Source organism: Nicotiana tabacum, chromosome 13 (assembly GCF_000715075.1).
Source record: "Nicotiana tabacum cultivar K326 chromosome 13, ASM71507v2, whole genome shotgun sequence".
Taxonomy (NCBI): Eukaryota; Viridiplantae; Streptophyta; class Magnoliopsida; order Solanales; family Solanaceae; genus Nicotiana; species Nicotiana tabacum.
In genome coordinates, this window is record NC_134092.1 from 113,739,085 (window position 1) to 113,765,905 (window position 26,821).

The 26,821-nt window shown below is 36.2% G+C and overlaps 1 protein-coding gene across 1 annotated transcript; it reads left to right on the plus strand.

Annotated features, from left to right (window-relative positions):
• Positions 1-1,818: 1,818 nt before the first annotated feature.
• LOC107778941 (protein TONSOKU-like) lies at positions 1,819-22,419 on the plus strand (the record flags this gene model as incomplete). The annotated part of the gene is given in 28 exon segments (NM_001325267.1): positions 1,819-2,203; positions 6,677-7,474; positions 8,539-8,715; positions 8,872-8,963; positions 10,898-10,981; positions 10,984-10,992; positions 11,157-11,677; positions 11,757-11,773; positions 11,776-11,797; positions 11,897-11,921; positions 11,924-11,969; positions 11,972-12,148; positions 12,441-12,588; positions 13,120-13,239; positions 13,742-13,842; positions 15,948-16,071; positions 16,230-16,342; positions 19,531-19,642; positions 19,858-19,962; positions 20,052-20,118; positions 20,226-20,346; positions 20,618-20,788; positions 21,724-22,058; positions 22,061-22,062; positions 22,065-22,068; positions 22,071-22,266; positions 22,268-22,309; positions 22,312-22,419. Coding segments are annotated over 28 exon segments (4,089 nt in total). The 3' UTR covers positions 22,393-22,419.
• Between the last annotated feature and the right edge of the window lie 4,402 nt (positions 22,420-26,821).

A 26,821-nucleotide genomic window follows, 5' to 3' on the forward strand; every position in this document is an offset into this window, starting at 1 on the left:
TTCTCATCTTCTTGTTGAGTATAAGAGCCGATGTGACATATTTCAACTCAATGGTAGTCTTACCGTGCATGATGGTTGTTGCCAAATTATCGTACGAAGATGGAAATGAGTTCAATAGCAAGATGGCTTTATCTTCTTCCTCGATTTTCACTCCGAGATTAGCGAGCTGTGTGGTTAGTCCGTTAAACATATTTAAATTTGACAAAAAATCCATACCTTCACCCATATGTAGGGCGTATAACTGCTTCTTCAAGTACAATTTATTTGTCAGCGTTCTGGACATGTATAGACTTTCCAACCTTGTCCAAATTCCACATGCGGTGTCTTCATCAATGATGCTATTTACCACATCTTATGAGAAGTGCAACCTGATTGCATTAGCAGCCCTTTCATCCAAGTCAGCCCAATTCTCAGCTTTCATGGTATCAAGCTTTTTGGCATCAACATCTAATACCTTGTGTAATCCTTATTGGATGAGTAGATCCCTCATCCTTCTTTGCCATGTTGAGAAACCGTTATCTCCGTTGAATTTTGCTACCTCGTACTTTACTCCAGACATTTTTTTTCACTGAGTATAGTACTACCGATAGTGAATAGTACTTTTGTGAGCGAGTAGAACCTGTACTCTGATACCAGTTATTGATAATAACCCCCCCACAAAAATAATATTCACGGTAATAAAAGCGAAATAATAATACAGCACCGAGATACGGTAATCAACAAAAATAAAAGAGTGACAACAACACCAAGATTTTTACGTGAAAAACCCTTTTGAATAAGGGAAAAAATCACGGTCCCGAGAGGAGCAACTGATATCACTATAGTAAAGAATTTTACACTTTGTAGGTCCGAGTAAAATACTCCAAAGACCACTACAACACTCAAAACAAATAACCCTCTTTTGATATTCCACCTCACTACAATATCGCTTACTCTCTATTTTTCTACAAACTATTTTCTTATACCCTGTCTGTGAAATCTCACTCTTTCTTTTTCTTTATTGGTATGTAAAAATGAGAGTCGAAACTCTCATTTTATAGTGTTGAGTGCCTACCAAATTTGATAATTGACATATTTACAAATCAAATAAGTCATAATGAATCTTACACTTTTCCTTCATTATCTTCTTTTCATTTATGGGGATGAACCCCATATTTTTTTTTTTAATTTATGGGAATGGATCCCACAAAAATCCCATTTATTAATCATGTTGGTGGTACTTTAAAATCACCAAGACACGTATATAGTTTGGACATGCCCTAATTCGAGTATCCTGTAATAGCTTAATCAAACAACATTTTTGTTACTGTGGATGATGGTTGTTGTCCTATATTCTGATGTGTCATTTGTAAAATAAAAATATACGGTATTAACATTTAATCTCGACACACTAGAGATTGCTCCAATACTCAAGTCAAATATTGTTATTGCGCTTAATGATACAATACGAAACTGAAATTAAATGAGTATTAAGTGAAAGAAAAAAAACTTTTTGACTAGGAAAATATAACACATACGAGTAGTATTTATGTATTATTCTCGTTCTTTCCATTTATTTTGAGAAATTGTGTCTATTACAAATGTATCAAACCTGTTCCATTTCTCAATAAGAGAAGCATAAATAATTTGTACTTACCAGTTTTTTTCCTAATAAATTCGTTGAATCTTGTAGTTGTAGCTCTAGAATATAGTCTCGGTCCTCAATAAAGCCCAAAACAGAAACATTTTGGCGCGAAAACCAATTCCAATTTCCAAGCCCCTTTTAACGTTTGAAAATAAACCAAAAAAAAAAAAAAAACAATCTCAAAAACCCGCCATTACAGTGAAAAAGCTCAAAGATCGAGTAAAGCTAAAAGCCCTAAAACCTCAAAATCCAATTTCAACTAAAATCCCCAAAAAATCACATCAACAGATCATCAATCAAATGGGAAAGAACGATACACAGAACCAGCTGATAGTAGCGAAGAGGGCATACAAGAGTGCGAAAGAAGAAGGGAACCATTCGGAGGAGGCGAAATGGGCAAATGTGATAGGCGATATCCTCAAGAACCGAGGAGAGTATATAGAGGCGCTTCGTTGGCTTCGAATCGACTATGAAATCTCCCTAAAGTATTTGCCCGAAAAGCAGCTTCTTCCGTCCTGTCAATCCCTCGGCGAAGTCTATCTCCGCATTCAAGACTACAAACATGCCCTCACTTTTCAGGTAAAAACAAGGACTAATTAAAAGACACGTTTAAATTGTATATATTGACCGTATAAGAATTTTAACAGTGTGGTTTAGCTGGTGGTAGCAAGTTTACTAGCATATGTTTAAGGTTACCTAATTTATTGAGGAAATGGTTTGAATTTACAGAGTCAGAGCTATGATTTGAAGCTTATCGGTTTGGAATTTTAGTTTTTTTAAAGTTACTGGGTTATAAGTTAATAATTTTTACATATTCAATTAATTTCTTAAGACAAATACAAGCTTTGGACCAAAGTTATTGGGTAAGCCGAATCCATAATACACAAACTGGCTCCACATAATTGAAATAGAAGCAAATGACCATGCACATATCTTAAGTTTTATTTTCACATCTATTATGTGTAAAAATAAAGATCTCCTGGTAAATTTGATAGCATACAACAACAACAAAAACTATGCCTTAGTCCCAAACAAGTTGGGGTCAGCTATATAAATCCTTATTTCTTCATTTAAGCTCAATTCATATCTTGGGAGATTTGATATAAAACTAGAAGAATTTGCAATGGGCCACAAAATCAATTGACCCATATAGACAATTACAAGTAGTTGAATTTGCAATGAGCTGATTGTGCATATATTTTAACGGCGCATAAAGATTAAGCTAATTAGAAACAAATGTATTTTTTATTAAAAAATAGTACCAAGCTTGATTATCTACATCGATGTCTAATTGTTTGTTTTGGGGACTCCTCCTACTAATTAGAAACAAATGTATTAGCTTTAGGTTGTTGGGGATGAAGTGTTAAAGACATAAATGATTATTTCTCTAGATGAGTTGATAAACACAATTCAAAGTAGAGAATAAAGGTCATAGATAGGGAGACCTGAGCTAGAGCCTAGAGGTGAAGGTTGCGTAGTTGGTCTTAGGTTTAAATCCTATCAAACTATGTGTTCCAGTCCAACTTTTATGTTAATATTCATTTTTTAGAAGTATGGTAGAGCATATCAGTTTGCGCGTCAATATCTATTAAAAGAAACGAGTTGTGAAATTTGGTTTAGTTTTACTGTGCATGGGAACTTCTTTAGCTCTTGAATGTAAAAGTTGCATTATATGTTGGTGCATTATGCTTTACTGGATTGTACATTTGCAACGTTATAGTTTGTATTGCTAATGATATTTCAGTGGGGTTAAGCTCTGTTATTCCCGGTCAATATTGCTGTATTTGTAAATATTAATTCTGCAAAATATAAGTTAACGTAATGAAACAATAATAATAAATTCGAGCCCACTGAATTCACAGTGTTTCCTTAAGGAATTTAATCCCCTCCTAGTACCCAAGGTAATGGATTATTTCCTCCCAGGATAGAACGAATAACACACTGGTGTAGCGGTACTTCAAACCACAGTGTTTCGGCGAACACAAAGTTCGGTAGCAAATCACACTTACAGTTGCTTTGTTTGAAGTTAAAAACAATGCAGAACGAAGGAGTATATACTCAGAAAAACGTATGGAAGTTCTGAGAGGAAGGAATGCAATGTATAGCCAATTTGTTGAGCGAATTGTATGTTGAGTTGAGTATCTTTCTTCAACATTTGCTGCTCATATATATAGCAGCCAAGAAGGAGTGCAAGACCAAACGTCCACCCTTCATGGTGGAGCAAGCATTACATGTTTGTGGAGCAAGCACTTCATGGTGGGAAGACCATTATCCGGCTGCCAAATTATCAATACACGGATTGGAAAATATCCGTTACAAATACGGATAATCTTACGTTAATATTTACTATTAACAAATAAATTTGGTCCAAAAAATTAATCAATCAATCGATCATTTGACCAAATCCAAATCCGAATCCGAATCCGAATCCGAATCCGAATCCGAAGCCGAAGCCGAAGCCGAAGCCGAAGCCGAAGCCGAAGCCGTAGCCGTAGCCGTAGCCGTAGCCGTAGCCGAAGCCGAGCCGAGCGAGCGAGCGACGACGACGGCGCGAGGCTTGCTTTCTTCTTAACTCTTTAAGAGCTACAAGAAGAGCAATTATATATATACCCACCAAAAATGTCTTCCACTTCCAATATGGGACAATGTCTCATTGTTAAATCGATATGCTTTATCAGAAATCGATATGCTTTACTCAAATGATTTGAGATAAAACCGTATTATCTCAAATGGTTTTAAGATAAATGAATGTGATAAATGCGTGTACATTAAAAATGTTCCAAATCACATAGTCATTGTTTGCCTATATGTGGATGATATGTTGATAATGAGTAATGACATTGCCAACATAAATGCTACTAAGCGTATGCTCAATAGCAAGTTTGATATGAAAGACTTGGGAGTTGCTGATTTAATTCTGGGAATTAAGATCAATAAGACTCCTCAAGGTCTGGCATTGTCACAATCTCATTATATTAAGACAGTACTTGAAAAATTCAAGCACTTGGGCTTTAAAGTTGCAAAGACTCCAATTGACGTGAATCTTACATTAGCAAAGAACAAAGGCCAAAGCATATCACAATTGGATTATGCTCGTGTATTGGGATGCTTAATGTATATCATGAATTGTACACGACCAGACATAGCTTGTGCTATAAGTAAACTGAGTCGATATACGAGCAATCCAGGCCAATCTCATTGGATGGCAATGAAACGAGTTTTGGGATATTTAGAACATACCCAGAACTTTGAATTGCACTACAGTAATTTCCCTGCGGTGATTGAGGGATACTGTGATGCAAATTGGATCACCGGTTCAACTGATTCTAAGTCCACGAGTGGATATGTATTCACTATTGGTGGAGGAGCGGTATCTTGGAAGTCGTCCAAACAAACATGTATTGCCCGCTCTACAATGGAGGCTGAATTCATAGCCTTAGATAAAGCCGGTGAAGAAGCTGAATGGCTCCGGAATTTCTTGGAAGACATTCCATTTTGGCCCAAACCGTTGGCACCAATATGCAAGCATTACATGTTTGTGGAGCAAGCACTTCATGGTGGGAAGACCATTATCCGGCTGCCAAATTATCAATACACGGATTGGAAAATATCCGTTACAAATACGGATAATCTTACGTTAATATTTACTATTAACAAATAAATTTGGTCCAAAAAATTAATCAATCAATCGATCATTTGACCAAATCCAAATCCAAATCCAAATCCGAATCCGAATCCGAAGCCGTAGCCGTAGCCGTAGCCGAAGCCGAGCCGAGCGAGCAAGCGACGACGACGGCGCGAGGCTTGCTTTCTTCTTAACTCTTTAAGAGCTACAAGAAGAGCAATTATATATATACCCACCAAAAATGTCTTCCACTTCCAATATGGGACAATGTCTCATTGTTAAGAGGGGGAAACTTAAAATTTTACTCAAAATTTCATTTTCTCTCCATTTCCAATTCACCCTCATTTTAAGAATATTATATCTTTAAAAATAAAACCTCAACAAGCTCAAATCTGATTATTTTTTTCTATTTTATATAATTGGTTATTGACATGGGCGGACCTAGGGGGCGGATTGCGGAAGAGGGTTCGTCACACCCTTCCCCGGAAAATTAGACTGTGTATATAAAGTCAAATTTATATTTATGTACATATATTACATGATGAATCCCCTTGGATTACTTGCATGATTGCATTTTTTATTTTTTGAATCACCTTAGTGAAAATCCTGCCTCAGCCACTGGTTATTGAACGAACGATTATTTTCTTATTTCCTGAATTTTGATATACTAGTGATTGGTGATACCAAGGAGTTTGAATTTCAGAATAACAACCTATGGAAACAATATGTTAACCATATGAAAGAAGTGCGATTTGTGCTGATTAGTTATATCATGTTCTTTTCCTGTTTGATTCGATGCCTTATAAAGGTTAAATTTAGTTTTAAAATCTAAAATTTCAAGCATTTACAAATCCTGATTGCCTGTTACTCTGTGCCTGACATATTTTAGGATTTCAAGATGCTAGTGGAATTGTTTGATTCTTTTTCAGTTTATCATCTGGCAACATTGTCGCCTCCTTAGGCATCCAACTTTGTTCTCATGATATGCATATGGTGCTCTGGTCATGCTTTTCGGATGCTGGACTGATTTCTCTTCCCGTCTATCTGATATATTCATATTTGGTGAACCTCTCATGCACACTCTCATAAATCTGTTATTTGGATGGCAAATTCCAGACCTAACACATTTCATAAGAAAGATAAGTCTACACTGAAATTAGCTTGTCTTGATTGAGTACTGTACTTCTTTGTGCTGTGATCAAACTAAACTATTGGCGTTATGATTATTTCTATGTACTTTCCCAGAAAAAGAAATGTCTAATTTTTTCCTTCTAATCTGGACCTTTTGCCCCCTTTCTTTTAAGAGAATTCTATTTTTGGTTTTATATTACCAGTGACATAAAACATTACTTTTCCAACAGTTTTGGTGTTTGCAGTGTACGTATTTCATTTGTTTGTTGTCAATACTTATGGCTTGTATTTTACAGAAAAAACATTTAGAACTTGCCAAGGATGAAAATGACCTCATTGAGCAGCAAAGAGCCAGCACTCAACTAGGAAGAACATATCATGAAATTTTTCTGAAGTCGGAGGATGACCATGACTCAGTTCGAAACGCTAGAAAGTATTTCAAATTGGCACTGGCTCTTGCTAAAACACTCAAGAAGAATTTACGATCCAGCAAACATTCTTTTGTGAAGGAATACATTGATGCCTATAACAACATTGGTATGCTTGAAGTTGATCTTGATAACTTGGAGGAAGCTGAAAAAGTTCTCAGTGAAGGATTAGAAATCTGTGATGAAGAAGAAGTAGGTGAGGATGATGATGGGCGCAGCAGGCTCCATCATAACCTTGGAAACGTCTACACTGAGCTAAGAAAATGGAATAAAGCACGGGAACATTTTGAGAAAGATATTCTTATTTGTCATAGGATAGGCCACTGTCAAGGGGAGGCAAAGGGATATATAAATCTTGGGGAGTTGCATTACAGGGTTCAAAAGTATGATGAGGCCATGAAATGTTATGAATGGGCTCTAAGGCTGGCCAAGTCCATGGAAGATGAAGATGCTTTGATTAGTCAAGCCAATCAAAACATTGAAATAGTGAAAGAAGCATGCCAGGTAATGGATGAGATTAAAAAAGAAGAACAAAATCTCAAAAAGCTTGCTAGGGAAATGGAAATAGCTAGAGGAACAGAGGGCGAGAGGAAGTGCCTGCTGCAACAAAATTTATCCCTTGATCATCTAATAGAAAAATCAAGTGCAATCTTTGCATGGCTAAAAGTAAGTATGTTTTCTCTTTATGCATTCTTGCTTTTCTTCCAAAACTATCAGTTAACTTGCTAACATATTTTCATGATTTGTTTTCATCATCCCATATCATGCTTTAAAACCTGGCTCTGTCTCGGCAACAAATATGGGATCTTTTGCATGACGAGCTCGTGTCAATCTGTACCTCCTCTACTGTATTAACCCTTTTTTTGCACGCATATCCAGATGCTCAATCAATTTCTAAGAGAGACTAGTTAGTGGTACAGTGTTATTAAAGGCACGCTTAAAGTGCACTTAATCCCTAAAGTGAGGCTCAAAACATGTTGAGCGCTTCGCCTCGCTTCGCGGGCACTTCAGTATTGTCATCAAGTTTCTAAGATATACTTTTCCTGAGCGTAATCCTGAAGAGGCGATACTAAGCAATTGATATTTACTTTATCATAAATTTTCTTCAATTTTTTTGTCCTTATATTTGATATTCATGCTTATTGATATTAGTCTTTGACTACACATACATATTTGTAGTTTTTCTCCATTTGCGCCTTTTTCATTAAAACCCACGCTTTATTTGCGCTTTGCGTTTAAAGCCCTAATAGATCTTAGAGTTTTTTTGCACTTTTCGCCTTTGATAACACTGCAGTGGCAGGCATTTCAATTTGTTTCTTTTGCCGAAAGGAGCTGATTTAAATTCCAAACTCCCGAACAGTAACTTTTTATCTCTCTCAATAGATTGCGGTTGTATTCAGGATGTGGAAGCACCATTTACGCCACTGGCTCTTTTCATGGACCTCAGAGAGTAAAATTTCTGAATATTTTTGTAATGGGTTAAAAATAAACTGGTGTCTACATGTTCTAAAGCCCAGAGCGAAGAGTTCCTACACATGCACGGACCCGTTATACCTCTTTTCTTGTGCTATTTTTGTTTTTTCTAAAATAAATTTGAGTGGGTTGGTGTAATCAAAGGAGCCTCTTATGATGGAATTGTGACAACAATAGCTTTTTCCCTTCTACCTGGTTGTCTGATTTATCCAACAATTGGGAGTTGTGTAATTTGGTACCTTGATTATTGTGGTTAGCATCATACATATGCCAAAAAGAAGAAGCAGATAGCAAGTGAGCTCTGTGACAAAGAGAAATTAAGCGACTCATTTCTAGCCATTGGAGAATCATACCAGAAGCTTAGGGAGTTTGACAAAGCTCTTAAATGGTACAACAAGAGCTTGGACACATACAGAGCAATTGGAAATTTGGAGGTAATCTTGTTATGCTTAACAACATATCCATACACTCACATTCATTGCTATTGATGAAAGGCACCTGAGATACTATGACTGAATTGGGATGTGTGCACTTAGGACTTGTTGGATATTTCATAATCTCTTCTTTAACAACATTTATATTGATTTCAGGGACAAGCACTAGCAAAGATCAATATCGGAAACGTACTGGATTCTAATGGTAATTGGGGAGGTGCTTTGGCGGCTTTTGAAGAGGGTTACAGGTACTTGTCTTTATTGTTACTATCTCAATCTTATTCTAAATGAGTGGTATCCAGCAGGCAAGTCAAATGTGCTTGGCTGCAACAGTATAGATGCCCTACTGGAACTAAGGGCCCGTTAGGACATACAATTTGGTTGAAGATTTTTCCAAAAAAATTTCGCTTTTTTTCGAAATCAGCGTTTGTTCATAAAATTTCCAATTTTCACTTGAAGATGCATTTTAGAAATTTTCAAAAATTTGAAAAACTGCAAAAAACTGTTTTTCAAAATTTTCACTCAAATCACTCACAAAAATTCAAAAACAACCCAAACTGAAATTTATGTCCAAACATAACTCTAAATTTCAAATACCATTTTCACTTGAAAATTTTTTTTACCATTTTTTCGAATTTTACAATTCTTATGTTCAAACGCCTACTAAATCTCTTATGTGGGGTTCTACGTTGTCTAAAGCTTGATAATTCGTGTTGTCAATGTACTTCCTCAGTAATCTCTCTCTCTCTCTCTCTCTCTCTCTCTCGTGCACTCCTTTCCTGTATCAACATGGACACCCAATGAAAATGCTCCAACCATTAAGTAGCTCTTATATTCTGTCCTTCATTTCTTACTCCATTGTCCCAATAAGAATTATTGAAGTGAGTAACCATCTCATTTAAAAGCTTAAGCTGTTAGAGAGAACACACTTTTCTTTACTTAATTATGTCTTCAACAAGAATATCTTACCTTTTCAACACGTCAGCAAACAGTGTCTTAAATTAAAACCTCTTTCCCCTGCTATACATTCCTTTGTTAATACTTTACTTCTTCAAAAGTTGCGTGCACTTCTTTCATCCCTAAAAGATCTCAAATCTTTAGGCCCATTTTCCTTTAACTATCATGTACTTTTATGAAGATATGGCTCTTGGGACTAACTCAACCTCAAATGTTAGCTCATGAGGGAGGATTGTCCAAGTCCAACTGTCCAAGGAGACCACAACCCACTTCCTCAACCAATGTGGGACTTGACACTCCCACACATGCCCAAGACTGGAACTGGAGTGTGGATAACATTAACATGGGGGCCCAACATTGCAAAACCCAACAATTGATGGCTTTGATGCCATATGAAAATATGGTAAAAATAGCACGGGCTAGCCAGTTTTCGGACTGGTAATTCAAAAATAGCCACCGTTTGCAAAGTCATTGAAAAAATAGCCACTATTTTGCTGCAACACGGACCGGTCCAGCATAATATACTGGAGATTGGTGTACCTGTGTATGAATTCCCAGCATATTATGCTGTAACTCCAATACGCGCAAAGTTCCAACATAATATACTGGAGATTGGAGCACCTGTGTATGAACTTCCAGCATATTATGCTGGACCGGTATATTATACTGGAACTCCAGTATATTATGCTGGAATATTTTCCGGATTTTGAACCGTGTTTTCGTTCAGATTTATCTTTACATGAAAAGTGGCTAAATTTCGATTACTTTTGAAATTATTGCTATTTTTCAATTACCACTTGTAAATTTGGCTATTTTTGAATTTCTCCCGAAAATATGGCCCTTAGGCCTAACTCAACACCAAAAGCTAGCTCATAATGGAAGAATTACCCAAGTCCATATAAAGAGACCACAACCATTTCCCTCAACCAATATAAGACTTGACAAATTTCAATTCTATTCTTAATATTTCCCTAGTCAAACTAAGACTGTGATTTGGGATGCAGGGTATGTTAAAATCTCTATGGACAATATGTCTTTTTCCTTGTTCTCCATTTCTGTGTGCCGACTTGATGGCATACAAGCAGCTTTACTTGAGAAACAGACAAAATGAAAAGATGTAAGAGGAAAGCTAAAGATTCTTGAAAAACAATGCTTAGCAACCTAATTCATCATTACTTGGTCCTTTTAAATTTTAATATCTACCAACCATGTTATCATTTTGCAGGATTGCTATTCAGGCAAAGAAGCCCTCGATTCAGTTGTCTGCTCTTGAAAATATGCACTATAGCCAGATGATCAGGTTTGATAACGTAGAAGAGGCCAGGTAAAATGCTTTTACTTACGAAGTCCTTGGATTTTGGTCCATCCTTAATATGTTATTGAAAGTAAATATCTAGATGTTTTTTGTCTTGTGTATAGTCTTTATGTTGAATATCAGGGTTTTGTATAAATATTGCCTTGTCAGTAATAAGGATGAAACAGTACAGGGGGTTGCAGTCATCAATTGACAAATTGAAGAAGTCAAAAGTTGGAGATCTTGAAGCACAATATGTTGCAGAGGACTGCTGTTCTGAAAGTGAAACAGAAGTTGGCGACCAATCACCAATCACGTCATATGATAGCATTTCACCAAAGACAGCTAAATTGGGTTTCAAGATATCAAAATCTCACGGCAGCGAAGATGAACTCAACGTGGATATGCCTTTGATATCACTAGTCCGTCCCAAAAGAAATCTAGCTAAGTTCAAACCAGCTCATGTGGAAACAACTATTGCATCTACTGAGCTACCCAATTCTTCGTCTCCGAGCATGTCGAGACCTGCTGGTAGTCAAGCAGTTGGTCGTAAGCGTGTCCGTCTTGTTCTTTCTGATGATGAAGGTGACAATGAAGACGTATACAGCTCCAGCAGGATTATTTCTACTCCTCTTGAGGGTGAAATGGGTCATTGCTCAAGAAGAACCTCTCACAAGTGTTCTGTAGAAAATGTTGCTACTTCTGATCAGTGTGAGTTAGTCTGCACCTAACAGTAAGCTTATTTCATGAACTAAATAGAACACTGACCAGTATTTGGGTTAATTTGCAGTTAAAGACACAAACTATCAGTGCAGTCCTCATGGATTGAAGGTATTCGAATTTTCAAACAGATTTGAAGAAATTGGAAAATTTGATTATCTATTATTAACAAGAAAGTTGATTGCTAAGATCTCTATCCTTGTCTGGCAGGATGTTTCACCAGTTGGATCACGATGTGTTGTCAGTGCTTGTACCCCTGTCAACCTTGAAGAAAGTACGTGCTCTGACAAATCTAGGACTCCTGAGTTAGGTTCACGGGATGACAATGATTTCACTTATTCAAGCACAAAAACCTCTGCTCCAAAGTTTAGCTTCGGAGCTTGTGGCAGAAAATTGGATGCAGATGTTTCTGGCAATGACAATATTTCCGATCTCACTCTGCATGCCTGTGGTGAACATTGTGTGAGTGTAAATTAAGCCTCAAGATAATATGTTACTGGCTACTTGTGTTAATGCAAGAAGTTAAATCCAAGGTCAATCGATATGTTTCTGTTTTCATCAAGAATTAGTAATAGGTCAAACTTTTTATCCATATTATACAATAAGATTATTTGGCCATTAATCCATCATGTGTACATCATTGGATCTTTTTGGTTCATTATAGGAGACATTGCCAAGCATTGTCATCTTCATTGCAATACTGTTATTACACTGCAGTATTGACAATCTCTCTTGCTTGATGTGTTATTTGCAGCAACATATTCTCTTCAGAATTGGCAACAATCTTGTACATGTAAAATGGGATTCAGGTAATGCTGGAACGTTGCTCAACTTAGAGCAAATGAAGGTTGAGGTAGCATGCTTGTACTATTTACAGCTCCCAGCTGAGGAGAGATCTAAAGGTAGGCATTAAGTTTCAGTTTGAAGTTAGTGTCACCTTCTCTAATTGTTGTTTTTATTACTTTTAACGAGGTATTTACCATTAATCAACTATTCATTAAAGAACAAGAAGAGATAGCCAGTGCAACTCATGAATGTTGTTGTTCTTTGCAAATCTGAGCATTTTGATTACAACATTAAGGCACCCAAAAATCTTTATTATGTTGAAGTTTATTATTGCTCTTACCACTACTGCTGCAGCTGTTCCGGTTATCATTAAGAGAACTACTATTATTGTCCATAATGCAATAGAGCGATTGTGATACTTTGTTGTCAAAAAGAGTTTAAGGAACCTTGATAAAGGTTGATACTGTGTTACAGAAGGAGCTGTTCTTTTTTCTTCTGTTATCATTCGCAAAAAGATATTTTATATCTGTTTTCTTGAATATATTCATATAAAAATACCGTGAAATGCAGAAATTCTCTAGATAGGTTTGTTATTTAATTGTCTTGGCATCATATGTCAATCGGCTGATACATTAGTTCCTCCATAGGTCTAGTGCCAGTCATCCAACATATGATGCATGATGGAAGACTTATAGAATCACTGGAAGCAGTTAGTATCCTAAATGATAATATGGCTGGAAAGGCATGCATTGAAGTTTCAATTGATGGTATGTTTCTTCCAATTTGTTCCTTACTCATATACTCATATTCCTGTCGTTTATTTAGGTTTTATGTGTATCTTATTTGCTACTTTTCAAATCATTAGTAGCTTCATCCTTGTCCAACGGGTGACTCTGAATGTGTTTCTAATTCCCTAAAGTGCTTGAGGATACAAAAATGATTTTCTATCAGTGACAGGTGAAATTTGGGGAAAGTGGTGAAGAAGTGGTATTTCTAGTCAGAACAAGAATGGGGGAAAATAACTGATGATCTTATTCTAGAAAACTTATTTGTCTAGTTGATGGTGGATTTTTTTTTGGGGGGGGGAATCACCCTGGATCTATCAGGAAGATTTTTCATTTCACCCCTTATTGATGATGTCTGGTTGAGAGTTGGTTAGAAAAACACAAAAGCTACTTGTTGACTATTTTCAGATTTCGAAATATACAAAGCCATGGTATTTACAATTATATCCCCCATATTATAAGGCTTCAACTTTGTCATCAGCAGTATGGGTTCCAAAACATCTCATGAAACTGTATATTGATTGCTGCGAGGAGCTGTCTCAGCCACCACTCTTGAAGGTTCTTAAGATGCTGTACAATCAAGAGGTAAGATATAACATTTCATTACGTTTCCAACAATATCTTAGCATTTGTTTCTATGACCTCAGAGCTTTCGGGGAGTGTTCAAATTCACTAACAAGTTAGTAGGTTGTCCAGAAGTTGATATAAAGATCTCGGATCTAAAGGTTCTGTGAGTTTGAGGTCTTCCTCATGGCATGAATTTGTGAATTAACACAACCTAATTCTCTTCTACCATTCACTTTTCCCCATCCTCTACTTTATCTAATAGCCATGATGTAGTAGTACTCTTGGTCAAAAATGTAAATCGAGCAAGAAGGGACTAGATTGATCTAACTTTCTTGATTTTATCCGTCTAGCTATTTATATTGCTGCTCAACTTTCATTTTCTTGTAACTGGTTGACTCGTGTGAATGCATCATAAATCCTATGAATTTCTATTTGTCAAATCTATTGGCGTTGTCAGGTCTTCATTTGTGCTGTGCACAAAATGTATACCAGTTATCTGGTCTCATCTGAGAAATGTTGATAGAAAAAGAAGCACATGCATCATTTATGAATGCATCTAAAATGGTTTGGGAGTTTGTAGAAGACGCGCTAGTTTTTATAAAGATTTTACGTCAATATTAAGTGATATAAAGTAGGGGAGGCGGGCCACTGCGAGGTGGTAGTTTATCTGTGGCGGATGCCTCCTAAAGATTAATAGGGAGTGTGCAAAGGTAGGCTCAAGCTAAGATTCTGCTCGTGAGCGTAATGGTTTAAGCTTGTCTGACTGCGAGACTGACTAGTTGAACACAGATGAAAGTCGGCCATAGTGATCGGTAGTCCCCTGTGAAAGAGTGACCTTTACATTGCTATGAACCTTCAAAGACCAGAAAATTAGCCACTGTTGCCAATATAAATATTGAATATTGAAACAAAAAATTATACAACAACAAATCTAGTGTAATCCCACAAGTAGGGTCTGGGGAGGGTAATGTGTACGCATACCTTACCCTTACCTTGTGAAGGTAGATAGGCCATTTCCGATAGACCCTCGGCTAAGCAACAATCAATAATAACAACAAGGTAGTAAGATACTCGATTCCCGCATCTTGTCCTCCACATATTCCATTCTCACCTTGTCCCGAATAAGTTCATTCCTAACCTTGTCTTTCTTAGTATGCCCACACATCCATCTCTACATCCTCGTTACTGCTACTTTCATTTTCTAGCCATGAGATTTCTTAATTGGCCAACACTCAGCCCCATACAACCTAGTCGGTTTAACCACCACCCCGTAGAACTTGCCCTTAAGTCTTCGTGGCACATCTTTATCACACAAAACATCACATACGAGCCTCTATTTCATCTACCCCGCACCAATACAATCTGTAACATTTTCGTCAATCTCCCCGGTGCCCTGGATTGCATATCCAAGATATTTGAAACTCTCTCTTGGGGATGATTTGACTATCAAGCTTCACGTCCGCTTCTGCTTCATGAGTCTCTTCACTGAACTTGCACTCCAAGTTGTTTTGGTCTTGCTCAACATGAAACCTTTAGACTCCAGGATCTGTCTCCAACAAATATAATGAAAAAAAGAAAGAAATCTCATTTAAAAACAATTTGGAGTGACAATTAGGGGAGGGGGGGGGGTATCCTTCTTTTTATCATTTTCTAAAAAGTTGATAAACTTGGGGTATGTAAAAGATATTTTTTGTTTTCCATCATTTTACTGTATTTAAAACGAGAGGTGGTGGCGGGTCAATTTCGTTGAGGTGGTACTTGAGCTTGTTTGGTTGGAATGGAACCTTGTTTATTGGTTTGGCTGGAAAAAAATTGAGGTGTCATATTTCTCTCTCCCACTTACTCAAACAGGAACTGACACACATTGCATTTTTCTTTTGCTAATAAATGGGATTACACAATATCATTCAAGTGATAAAATACTATTGATGTTTTAGTTGTTTCAATTTCACAGACTATCTGTTAATATCTTAAACTGAGGGATTGCATGTTTTTTTTTTTTTTTGGAAGGAGATGTAAAAGCAATTTTAGCACTCATATTTAAAACAGAATAAGAAAAAGAATGCTTTTGCAGAACCCCCTAATTGTTAGTCTGATTGCTTCTTTTAATATATGTATATCAGGTGTCGGAGGATGAAATCGTGGTGTCTGATTGCGAACTGCAAGATATATCAGTGGCACCATTAATCAATGCCCTATATGTACACAAAACTTTTGCTGTCTTGGACCTTTCTCACAATCTGTTAGGTAACAATCATGTGGTCAAGAATCATTCTTCATATTGCTTCCAGAAATGTCCATATTCCAACTTGCTTTTCATGTTGTGTAAATAGCTTGATTCCTAGCGCCGTTAAAGTATCTTAACCCTTTTGCTAGTCCTTTTTCTAATCTTGGCAATGTACCAGGAAATGGAACGATGGAGAAGCTTAAGCGAGTATTCACCTCATCAGGGCAAAATTATGGTGGTTTAACCTTGGATTTGCACTGCAATCGACTTGGTTCCACTGCTTTATTCCAGGTTTACTAAATAATTCTTAGAAATTTGAAATATGACTTTTCTTTGCCTCTTCTTTAAATGTGATGAACAATGTACTCATGAATTGTGCACAGCACAGCCATGTTCATGCTGGAAATATCATGATTTGAGAGCAGTGGTTAATGTAGCATTTGCTGGTTATTCAAGTCAAGAAATATATAGCATCTTTTGTAGCTTGAAATACTAACTTTCAATTCCATGAACATATCAGAAGAGTTTGACATTTTAAAGCTCACCCTCTTCTAGGCAAACTTCCAACAAGCATTTCTCTTACATGTTACAGAGATTAGGATAATGGGTTAATTACGTAATAAGCTGATAAAAGGAGGGTATATGACATTTATTTCTCTACTTTTTCATACAATCAATAAGAGGATTTTGCTTACTGTTGTTTTATTTTACGCTGTTCCATATCAGCAACTTTCATCTGATATTGGTTCAGATCCAAATAAAGTACTGTAGTGTACACTTGGAATAACAAATATCCTAAAGATGCTATTACTTTTTGAAATTTGTTTCCTTAATGAACTGCATAATGCATACCGTTTGTTGGCTCCTCCATAGCCGACAAAATAAGATGGAAGGAAATGATAAATCTAAGCTAAATCCGACAAAATCTAAACTGATTCCTACAAAATAAGGAAACTAAATTAATTTACAAGTACCAACTAGGAGTCTTCTTATCCACATTCCTTCTCATATTCCATGAAGCTTGAAACTCAGGTTCTGCGTTGCTTCGTGCAACAACTGATTGCTTCTTCTTTATGTCACAAGATTTCACCTACTTATTACAGTAATATCCAAAAGATAGTTTCCTATCTATTAGTGATCTTGCCAGTCAACATTTGAGAAAATCTCTGTGCTTCTGTTTGGTTCCCTTTCTGGAGTCATCTTCAGGTAACAATATTTTTACATTGCATCTTGATGTTCTTCATTAGAGGTCTTCATCAATTGACTAATCACAGTGATGCAAAAATTGTCAGGCCTCGTCTGAGACAAGTAGATTAGCTTCCCCTAGCCTCTGGTATCTTCCTTTGATCATAGCAACTGCTTTTCCTTTGATCCAACCCTTTTTAATGGACTCTTTAACGTATTACAAGGTAAGAGAGCATGCCTGTCTCCTTCAACGAGTCTAGAGCGTATTTTCGTTGTAACAACGAAATACAGTGCTTGACTTTGCTACCTCAATTCCAAGAGTATCTCAAGGCTCCAACGTCCTTGATATCAAATTCCTTACTGCAGTCTACTTCGGTTGAGCTATCTTCTTCATGAATTTCAGTAAAAATTATATACTCAACATATAGTGAAAGGATTGTGATTTTATCACCAAAGACCTCCTGATTAATAGAGTATGATTTGGCTGTATATCCAGCTTATTAATATTCAAAGTGAATCTCTTGAACAATTTTCTTAGAGATTGTTTGAACCTGGGCAATGACTTTGAAGTTTGCACACCTGATTGTGATTATTACTTTAGGGTGTTCTGGGCCAGGGGGAATCTCTATGTAGTCTTTCTCTTGAAAATATCTATTTAGAAATGCATTTTCAACATCCAGTTGTTGCAGGCCCTAGTCGAGATTAGCTGTCAAGGATAGCAAAACTCGAATAGGGGACAATTTGCAACAGGAGCAAATGTTTCATGATAGTCACCATAGGATTGTGTGAAACATTTTTCTACTAGTGTTAACTTACGCCAAGCAATACTGCCATCTAATCCTGTATTTAAAGTGAGACAAACTTACATCCCACATGATGTTTTCCCTGAGGAGGGTGAGTTTTCAAGTAGTATTCTTTTGTAATGCTCGAAATTTTTCATTCACAATTTCTCACTTATTATGTTGTTGTAGAGCATCCTGTATGCTGCTTAGAAATTCTTAGATTGTGCAGATTGGGGTGAGAACTTTTAGATGAGACAATATCTTATTGGTGACAGTGTAAAATATAGTCCCAAGTACAGGATTTGCTTCCCTTTCCTTGTGCAATAGGAATATGAAGATCATTTATTAAATAAATTATTTGTAGCAGAACAAGTATATGTGTTACTTTGATATCCTCCCTCGTAGTTGAACTCTGGATCTTGTCATGGCAAGACTGAGGAAATGTGTATTGCATCGATTTAGGATCCTTCTGATGTCTTGAGCAGACTTTAGGTTCCTTGTTCTGTTCCTTAGGACGGGAGTAGGAAGAGAGGCTACTGTGTTTGAGACATGGTTTGATCCTCAGATGTGGAGAATTATTGGGGTGGAGTGGTCACAAGAGTGATGGGAATCCAAAATTTGATATTTTTCTAGGTACCGTGACTTCTCCCCACGAATGAGTTTTGAGATAAAAGTACATTCTTAAGGAATGTTAAACCCATGATTTGCAAGTATTTTGTGCGCAAGGAGAGTAATTTACTTCAGGAAAAGACATTTGAATGATGTTGGATTGAATTTACTTACTTGATGAGAGTGATCATAAAAATAGCAAAATACCTGAGTGCTTTTAGAGTATTATTAGTAATGACTCGAATTTGGGAAGAACTTGTTGAGCACACCTGACCTTGTGAATCTAATCTCTAGTTTCTTGAAGGATTTATTGATTTGGTAAGTTGCTGTTAAGATAGCAATAGCCTCCCCCGATATCTGCTTTGGAACATTACTAGTTCGTGATTGATCTAGCTACCTCAGAAAGATGTTTATTTTCTTTCACAGTTATTCCATTCTGGTATCTGCACTAGAACTTTGATGAACAATTCCACTTACCATAAGATAATTCCTAAGATTTAAAATTGACATATTCTTCCCCATCATCTGTTTTTGAGACATGAATTGATCCTGAATCATTCATAGAAGTTTCAGAATATGGATACAAACTCTGAATTCTCTCATGAGAAACTCGTAGTTCAGGTATGGTCTTTTATGCCTCAATAGGAAAAAAATGTGATGCTGATAATGTTTGTTGTGTAGATAAATTTGGAACCAGGTAGGGCATTTCTGCCTTGTGGTTATGAACCCCAGAGAACTTAATAGTATCCTAAGTGAGACACAGTAAAGTCACTCTCATGATTTTAGATCATCAACATATCACGGTTTTGTGATCTTTTCTCGTGTTTGCAGTCTAGCTAATGAAATACAAAACCTTCTGAATTGCTCCAGTAGAAAGTCCTATCTGATTGTACTAATTTGCAGATTTGTGAATGCCATGTTCTATACGCCCGATTGGAAGTACTCAACATATCCGGGAACCGTCTAACTGATGCATGTGCATCATATCTTTCAGCTATCTTGCAGAATTGCAAAGGTATCAAGTTTCTCGTTCTTTTATATTTAAAAGACATTCAAGCTATCATCTAGTTGCTTTCATGAAGTAAGTACACTATAGCTTCCCATTCTGCATAAATTGGATGTAGTGCTTGCTTAGCTTAAAGCCGGCAAGATATCGACTATGCTCCTTATTTAGCGGCTCATGACAGGCAATGTTCTTCAACTTATTCTCACATAACTCTTCTTCTGCAGCTCTTTATAGTTTAAACATTGAGAAATGTTCAATCACATCCAGAACTATTCAAAAGGTTGCTGACTCACTGACTTCTGGATCAGCGCTTACACATCTTTCTTTAGGTACTTATAACTGACTATCTGAATGATAGTTTTCAAGAATGTTTCCTTTTCAATGCATTATTTATTTGTCTCAATCTTTCATTTTATAGGACACAACCACCCAATAGCTGCAAATGCCGTGATAAATCTTTTGGTTACACTTACCAACTTAAAGAGGCAAGTCCTTGAACTTCCTTGAATTGCTTTATCCTCTTTTTACAGAGTAAAAGTTCAAGATTGGTCTCAGTATTGCGAAGTGCATGATCTAATATTTACTTTTGTAGATTTCAAGAGCTTAGTTTAAAGGGAATAAAGCTAAGCAAGCCTGTAATAGAGAGTCTTTGCCAACTTGTCAAGAGCTCTAGCTTGTCTGGGTTACTGCTTGGAAGCACTAGTATAGGACCGGTAAGTGGCTCATCTTCTTTCTTCCTTTTTTCTTTTTAAACTTTTATGTGGTCTTTAATTAAAATGAAGGGGAGCCTTGGAGCAATAGTAAAGTTGTCTCTGTGTGATCTATATAGGTCATGGGTTCAGTCACTGATGCTTGTGTAAGGATAGGCTGCCTACATAACATGTGGCTATTCTCCGAACCCTGCGTGATCACAGGATGCCTCGTGCACCGGGCTGTCCGTTTTTTTCCTTAATTAAAATTGATAACACTGGGATATCTCTGCAGGATGGAATGTTAAAATTGATGCAGTCATTGTCCATAGAAAGTCAAGAACTGAAGCTTGACGTATCATTTTGTGATTTGACACCTGACTGCATTGTCAGATTAAATGCAGAAATTTCTGTATTTAATAGCATAGTTGAGCTTGACCTTGGGGGTAATCAGCTCAAACAAGAGGTCTGTCTCTCTTTTATTCATACTTAAGATCCTTGCTTTGTTGTGGGCTTCTCTTGTGTACTTTGTTGTTCTTGGAGAATGTTACCTAACAAGAAGTGCAGTGAGTGGAACCTATCAGAAAAATGGTTGAGTTGAGACATAGTTGATATCCCTTCTGATTATAGTACCTGTTTGAACAATTGTGGTCATTGCAAATAAAGGATTAGTCAATACCTCATTCAACTTTTGTTGGTGTGACAATACCAGGAAGTAGTACGTGTAACAACCTTTGTGCCTTGTGGTAAACTTTTTCACAGTTTTCAAGCAATAATCTATAAGAACAACGACAGCAACTGATGAAAGTTCTTTCACATGGTTATTAATGTTTTAATAAAATATTATGGTTTGTTAAAAGGGTGGCTGGAGAAGATCAGAATAGTGAAGAACGATGCCATAATTTTGTTCTGAAAGAAGAGCGGGACTTCTAGAACAGTCACCAAAAAGAGAGATCAGTAAATAATAAAAGAAGGAAAACCATTGGTGGGGAAGGCAGTATAAGGACGCCTGTTAGTGGAAAGAAACTACTTGGGTCCCTATGTACAAGAGGCTCCTTACACTAGAGTTTATGCTATCAGAAACAAGGAAAGTTTTGATTACCTAAAATAAGGAGAATTATAATTACTCAATTAGTGATATTCTAATTATGCTAGAACTAGAAGTAATTGCTATACTAATAACCTTAAAACATAGAATAAGTCTATAATATTCTAACATATAGCTGGATTAGTTCTCTTGACTTCTGATAATATGCATGTTTTGAAAGCTCTATGCTCCTTTCACCCTACCCCAGTATGGAAGAATCCCCATCATATATTTAGATCAGTTTATCTGAATACTCTACTTCAATACTTTGAATTTTTCTAATTGAAAATCTAAAAGCTGAAGTACGAATGCAGGGTGGCAGGGCATTGGCAGCAGCATTGAGTAATTCCAGGTGTTGTTTAAGAGTCTTGCTATTACAGAAATGTCAACTGGGACTTCTTGGCATTCTTTGGATACTTAAGGGACTATCAGAGAACTATTATCTGGAAGAGCTTAACTTGGCCGAAAATGCAGATCGAGAAGAACTTCATGTTTTGCCACATGATCCATGCTCTCTCAATAAATGCTCAAATGTCTTCCAAACAGATGCTAAACTTTTAGACAATCTGTCTGAGGCATCTGCAGCTAATGCTAAAGAAGGTTGTCAAGAAGAGTTATGTACAATTAATACAGATGATAATCTGCTCGAAGCTCCAGATAGTGAAGATGAGCAAGTCGAGGTGGATGCGATAGAGCGAGCTATGAATCAGAATTGTAGCGGCACTTCCTTAAAGAACCATCGTGACATAGAATCTGAGTTCATTCAAGAACTTTCGGCTGCTATTCAAATGGCAAAGCATTTGCTACTGTTAGATCTTAGTAATAATGGGTTCACGAAAGAGCTAGCTGAAAGCTTTTATGCTGCGTGGGCATCTAGTTCGAGAAGTGGTTCATCTCAGGGGCACATCGAGGATAATACAATCCATTTGTCAGTGGAGGGACTAAAGTGTTGCCATCTGAAGCCTTGCTGCAGAAGAATTTAAGTTATTTGCAAGACTTAAACTCAGTTTGTTACACTACAATGTACATAATTGTGATATTACTTTAGACATAAGAGAAGCCTCTTAACAGATATAGTACTAATTATTACTTGTACTTATTAGTACATCTAGCTTATGAAGTGTATATAGCTTTTGGAAATTCGGTTGTTATCAAGCCAAGGATATTCATGGTCTTGACCTTGCTTTATGAAATCCTAGTGGATAAAGTCGTTTCGTTGCTTTCCATCTTATAAATATAACTAAACATTAGATAAAGAGCTTCTTGGGTTGCATTTTGTGCTCTCTTTGTTTTGAAAAAAAAAAAAAGTTCTTGTTGAGGTGTGGTGCGGCTAAATGCACACGCAAGTATACGCGGTAGTCAAGTAATAAAGTGATAAGATATAGAGTGTTGAACCCACGAAGACTTGTTATCAACTATAACTAGATCAGACTATCCTAATTATCTAAACAAGAATTAAATCCAAAAATTATGATGCTAAAGTAATTAAACTAAAAAGAAAATAAATAATGAACTCTGAGCAAAGGAAAAGCAGATTTTTATGTTATCAATGTATTGAAAACGATCTAGGGTTATGGGCTATCTAACATTCGTATTGTATTCTTCAATTAAATTGACTAACTAATTTATCTAGCTTATTGGTTGGCAGGGTTAATATCGCTCATAAGAATCTGTCAAGTTCTTACTTGCCTATTCAAGCTAACCTAACGCCTAGATGTCTATAAAATTAGAACTAACAAGAACGCATGCATAATTCTTATACATCAACCAAGCAAGACAATTAGGTATATGTCTATTCTAACCGCGAATCCGTTCCCCGATGCCCAGGTTCAAGAACTTGCTCTACTCAATCCTATATGCAATCTAGAATTCCCACTTTCGAGTTCAATTCTAAATTCGTAGATAGTATTCAATTGGTGATCAAACAATCAAATAATTAAGTGCATGATTGAATAAATAAACTAATATAATAAACTAACAAATTAAAATCAATATTCGAATAACAATAGTCATGAAAGAACCATAACCCTATAACGTGAAGTTTAGCTCCACATAGACATGGTAGCAAAACTACAAATCATACAAAGCAACATAAAAATTACTAAGTTTGGTGGAAGAAAAGATGAAATCCGGCCTCCACGGCGGCTTTTTGCTCTCCCTTGGTCAAAATTTACTCTAAAAAACGTTCTCTCCCTCCAAAATAGATTTTGGACCCCTTTTATACGAGTTGGGAGTATGTAGGGCCGAAATAACCAAGTCCCAGAAGAAATAGGACAAGTCCCAACTGGCGCTAAATCCAGTAACGTTTCACGTTCAAAGTAAGATTTGCCTTCTTTCACTATTTGATTTCAATTGTATCCTATGTGCTTGTCTTCAAATTGGGGGGACAAGCACCAAAGGGTGTCCCCCCATTTTTCTCATTTTTATATTCGTTTATTTTTCTTTCTTTTTTTTCCGTATTTTATTCAATTTTTTGCTCCAAATTTCTTTATCTTTACATCGCTTTATTCCTACACAGTTAAAATATAATATTAAGCATAAAGTAATATAATTAACACTCAAAAGACGATTAAAAGTACTAGAATGTGAGGCAACAATAGTTAAATATATGTATTTTTGACCGAACATCACCACCTCACACTTAAACGTTGCTCGTCCTCGAGTCAACCAACAATTCACAATATTCTTGAGCACTATATATTTACACATTTGAAGCACACTAAACCAATGATCATGGTTGATAGTAATAATTAAACTGTAGCATATGGAGTCACTTACAGTTCCTTTTACTTATACTATTCTTCAAAAATATTTACAACAAAGACAACGTACTCGTAATAATTCTAGCCTCAAAAACTGACTCAATGTCACAATGCATTCATGGCTTGAACACTCAACATTATAGAGAAATCTAATAACGTTACCTATCCCTCATAAAACCATGTACCCTCACAACAAGAACAAGAGAGTAAGTTAAATCCACACATTCGAATCAAATGCTCAAATATATTTTAAGAACCCACATATATCAAATAAAATCGCTCACGCTCACAAAGAAGTCACATGCATGTAATTGGTACCACAGGCTTGCCCTTAATGTAAACCTCTACTAATGTAAGCTCGCTTGATTTTCATGGTTGTAATGTAGGCTAAGGGACGGGTAAGATATATTTAGAAATAGTGACTCACCCTCGTAAGCACTTTAACACATCACATGATAACTTAAGCGCAAATTTTTCAATACACTTTAATTTCACATTAAAATCACCCCCAAAAATATTCCCTCTTTCTTTAAGCGCTATCTTAATTCACACCCACTAGCAAGAACAAGACAATAATTTATTCATCTATTATTTTTTTTTCAACTATTTTTTTTCTTATTTTTGCTAGTGGTGTATTCTTTTACAAAACAAGTGCATCTTTCTTCCTTTCATTGGTTCCACTCAAAATCCACCCAACACTTAGTCCTTTCTTACTTCTTTTAGCGCTCATTTCACAATTAAAGTGTTTTAAGAGGTAAAAGGATCAAAACAACGTCAATTAAGAATAAAAAGGGTATAGGCTTGTAATGTGGGTGCCAAATAAAAGTCTATAGGCTCAAAAGGGTTAACTAGGTATAAATTTTATTCATGGTAAGCAATAAGCTCAAAAAGATCAAAGAAAGCCTAAAATCATTTTTCAAACCAAGCATCACCTAAAATTTCGCTTCGACTCACATATAGGGCAAGTTCTAGACACAAGTACAATACATGGACTACACAAAAATCTCACTTCACACATGGCACATGATTCATTAAGGACGGTCTCATTCCGACTCTCAAACAATGCAAGTATTCACGGAGCCACGAGATATTAAGTATTAAGCACAAAGTGAACACAAGTCAAGAAAACGAGACATAGGCGTCACAAAACATGCTATCTAACTAAGCAAGGCATCATCAATAATTTCAAATCATAGGGAAGATACTATACATGTTAAAGCCTAAATATGCTATTATCAAACAAGTCAATGGCGCCTAGGTTCATCATTCTTCCTCCTTTTTATTCCCTAAATTCCTAATCTACTCTAAAAGAAAAAACTACCCGATTCAAACTATATCCCATGGAAAAGAACTGATGCACAAAAATAAATCGCGGGGGATTATTGCTACCTATGAAAAACTAAAAGAAACATTTTTTTGTTTTTCTTATTTTGCAATTTTTTTTGTTTAGACTTTAATCCCTCAAGAAAACTGTCTAGGAGATCCATCGTCAGGAAAAGTCCAACATTTTCAAAAAAAAAATCTTTATTTTTTTGATTTTTTTTAATTTTTAAATTAAGCTAATAAAACTACTACTACTTTACTACACCATTAATTATGCTAACTATGCAATTAAAAATAAAAAGCTAGCTAACAATAAAAAGATAAGAAACTACCAATATACTATTATAATACTATACAAAGTACAAAGAATTTTTCACCCCGCACATAAAAGAGTGTTGTGTCCCCAATGCACAAATAAAGTAAAAATAACAAGGGTGGACAAGTAACTCCCTGAAAGGCCAAAGGCCGAAACAATAGCAACTTACAGGGTACTTAGACTTCTTCCAAGGATGGTCCTTTGTGCAGGTATCTCACACTAGTTCCAACCATCTGGCTCGCTTTTGCACGCTTCTAATGACCTTTCTTCCTATGCTCATAATCCTACAAAACAAAACAATACTACAAAAAAAATAAAATAAAATAAAAAACAAAAATAAACAAAAATAAAATAAAGTAGTAAAGGTGAGTTGCCTCCCAACAAGCGTCTAATTTAACGTTGCGGCACGACGTGAACCACTTTTTCCTCCACCTTGAACTTATGATTCGTACCTCTAACATGACATCCAGTTTGCGGCTATGCTCAAGTGGCAGAGCTACAAAGATAACCAGACCAAGTAATAAATTTTTCACTCTGCACTTCTCGGCCTTTAGATGAGGAATGTAATTTTTGTTTTTCGGCACATCAAATTCAAAAATATAAGCACTCTCATCCTCACTCTTTGACTCCCCTATAGGCTCAGATGGCTCGATTACTATCTCACTATTTAAACACAATGTGGAAAAATGATTGGAGTGAGGTCTAATGCGCCCTAACTCATGAATTATACTACTATTTACATCCTCCTATATATATACACTCAAGTCTCCCAAATTAATATTATCTACTCCCTCATATGACTCTAGAGCACTCTTATCAACATTGGCATCATCAAGAAAAATATGGTCTAATAATTGGTATTCTTATTTTAGCTCCTCAATTTGGTCTAGAAGATTTTTTTCAGCTTCACACAACTCATCATTAAATTGTTGGGCGTTACACGCATCAACTTTTGCACTCAAATCTGCATCCAAGTTATGCACAACCAAGCCAAAATTATCAATTTTATGT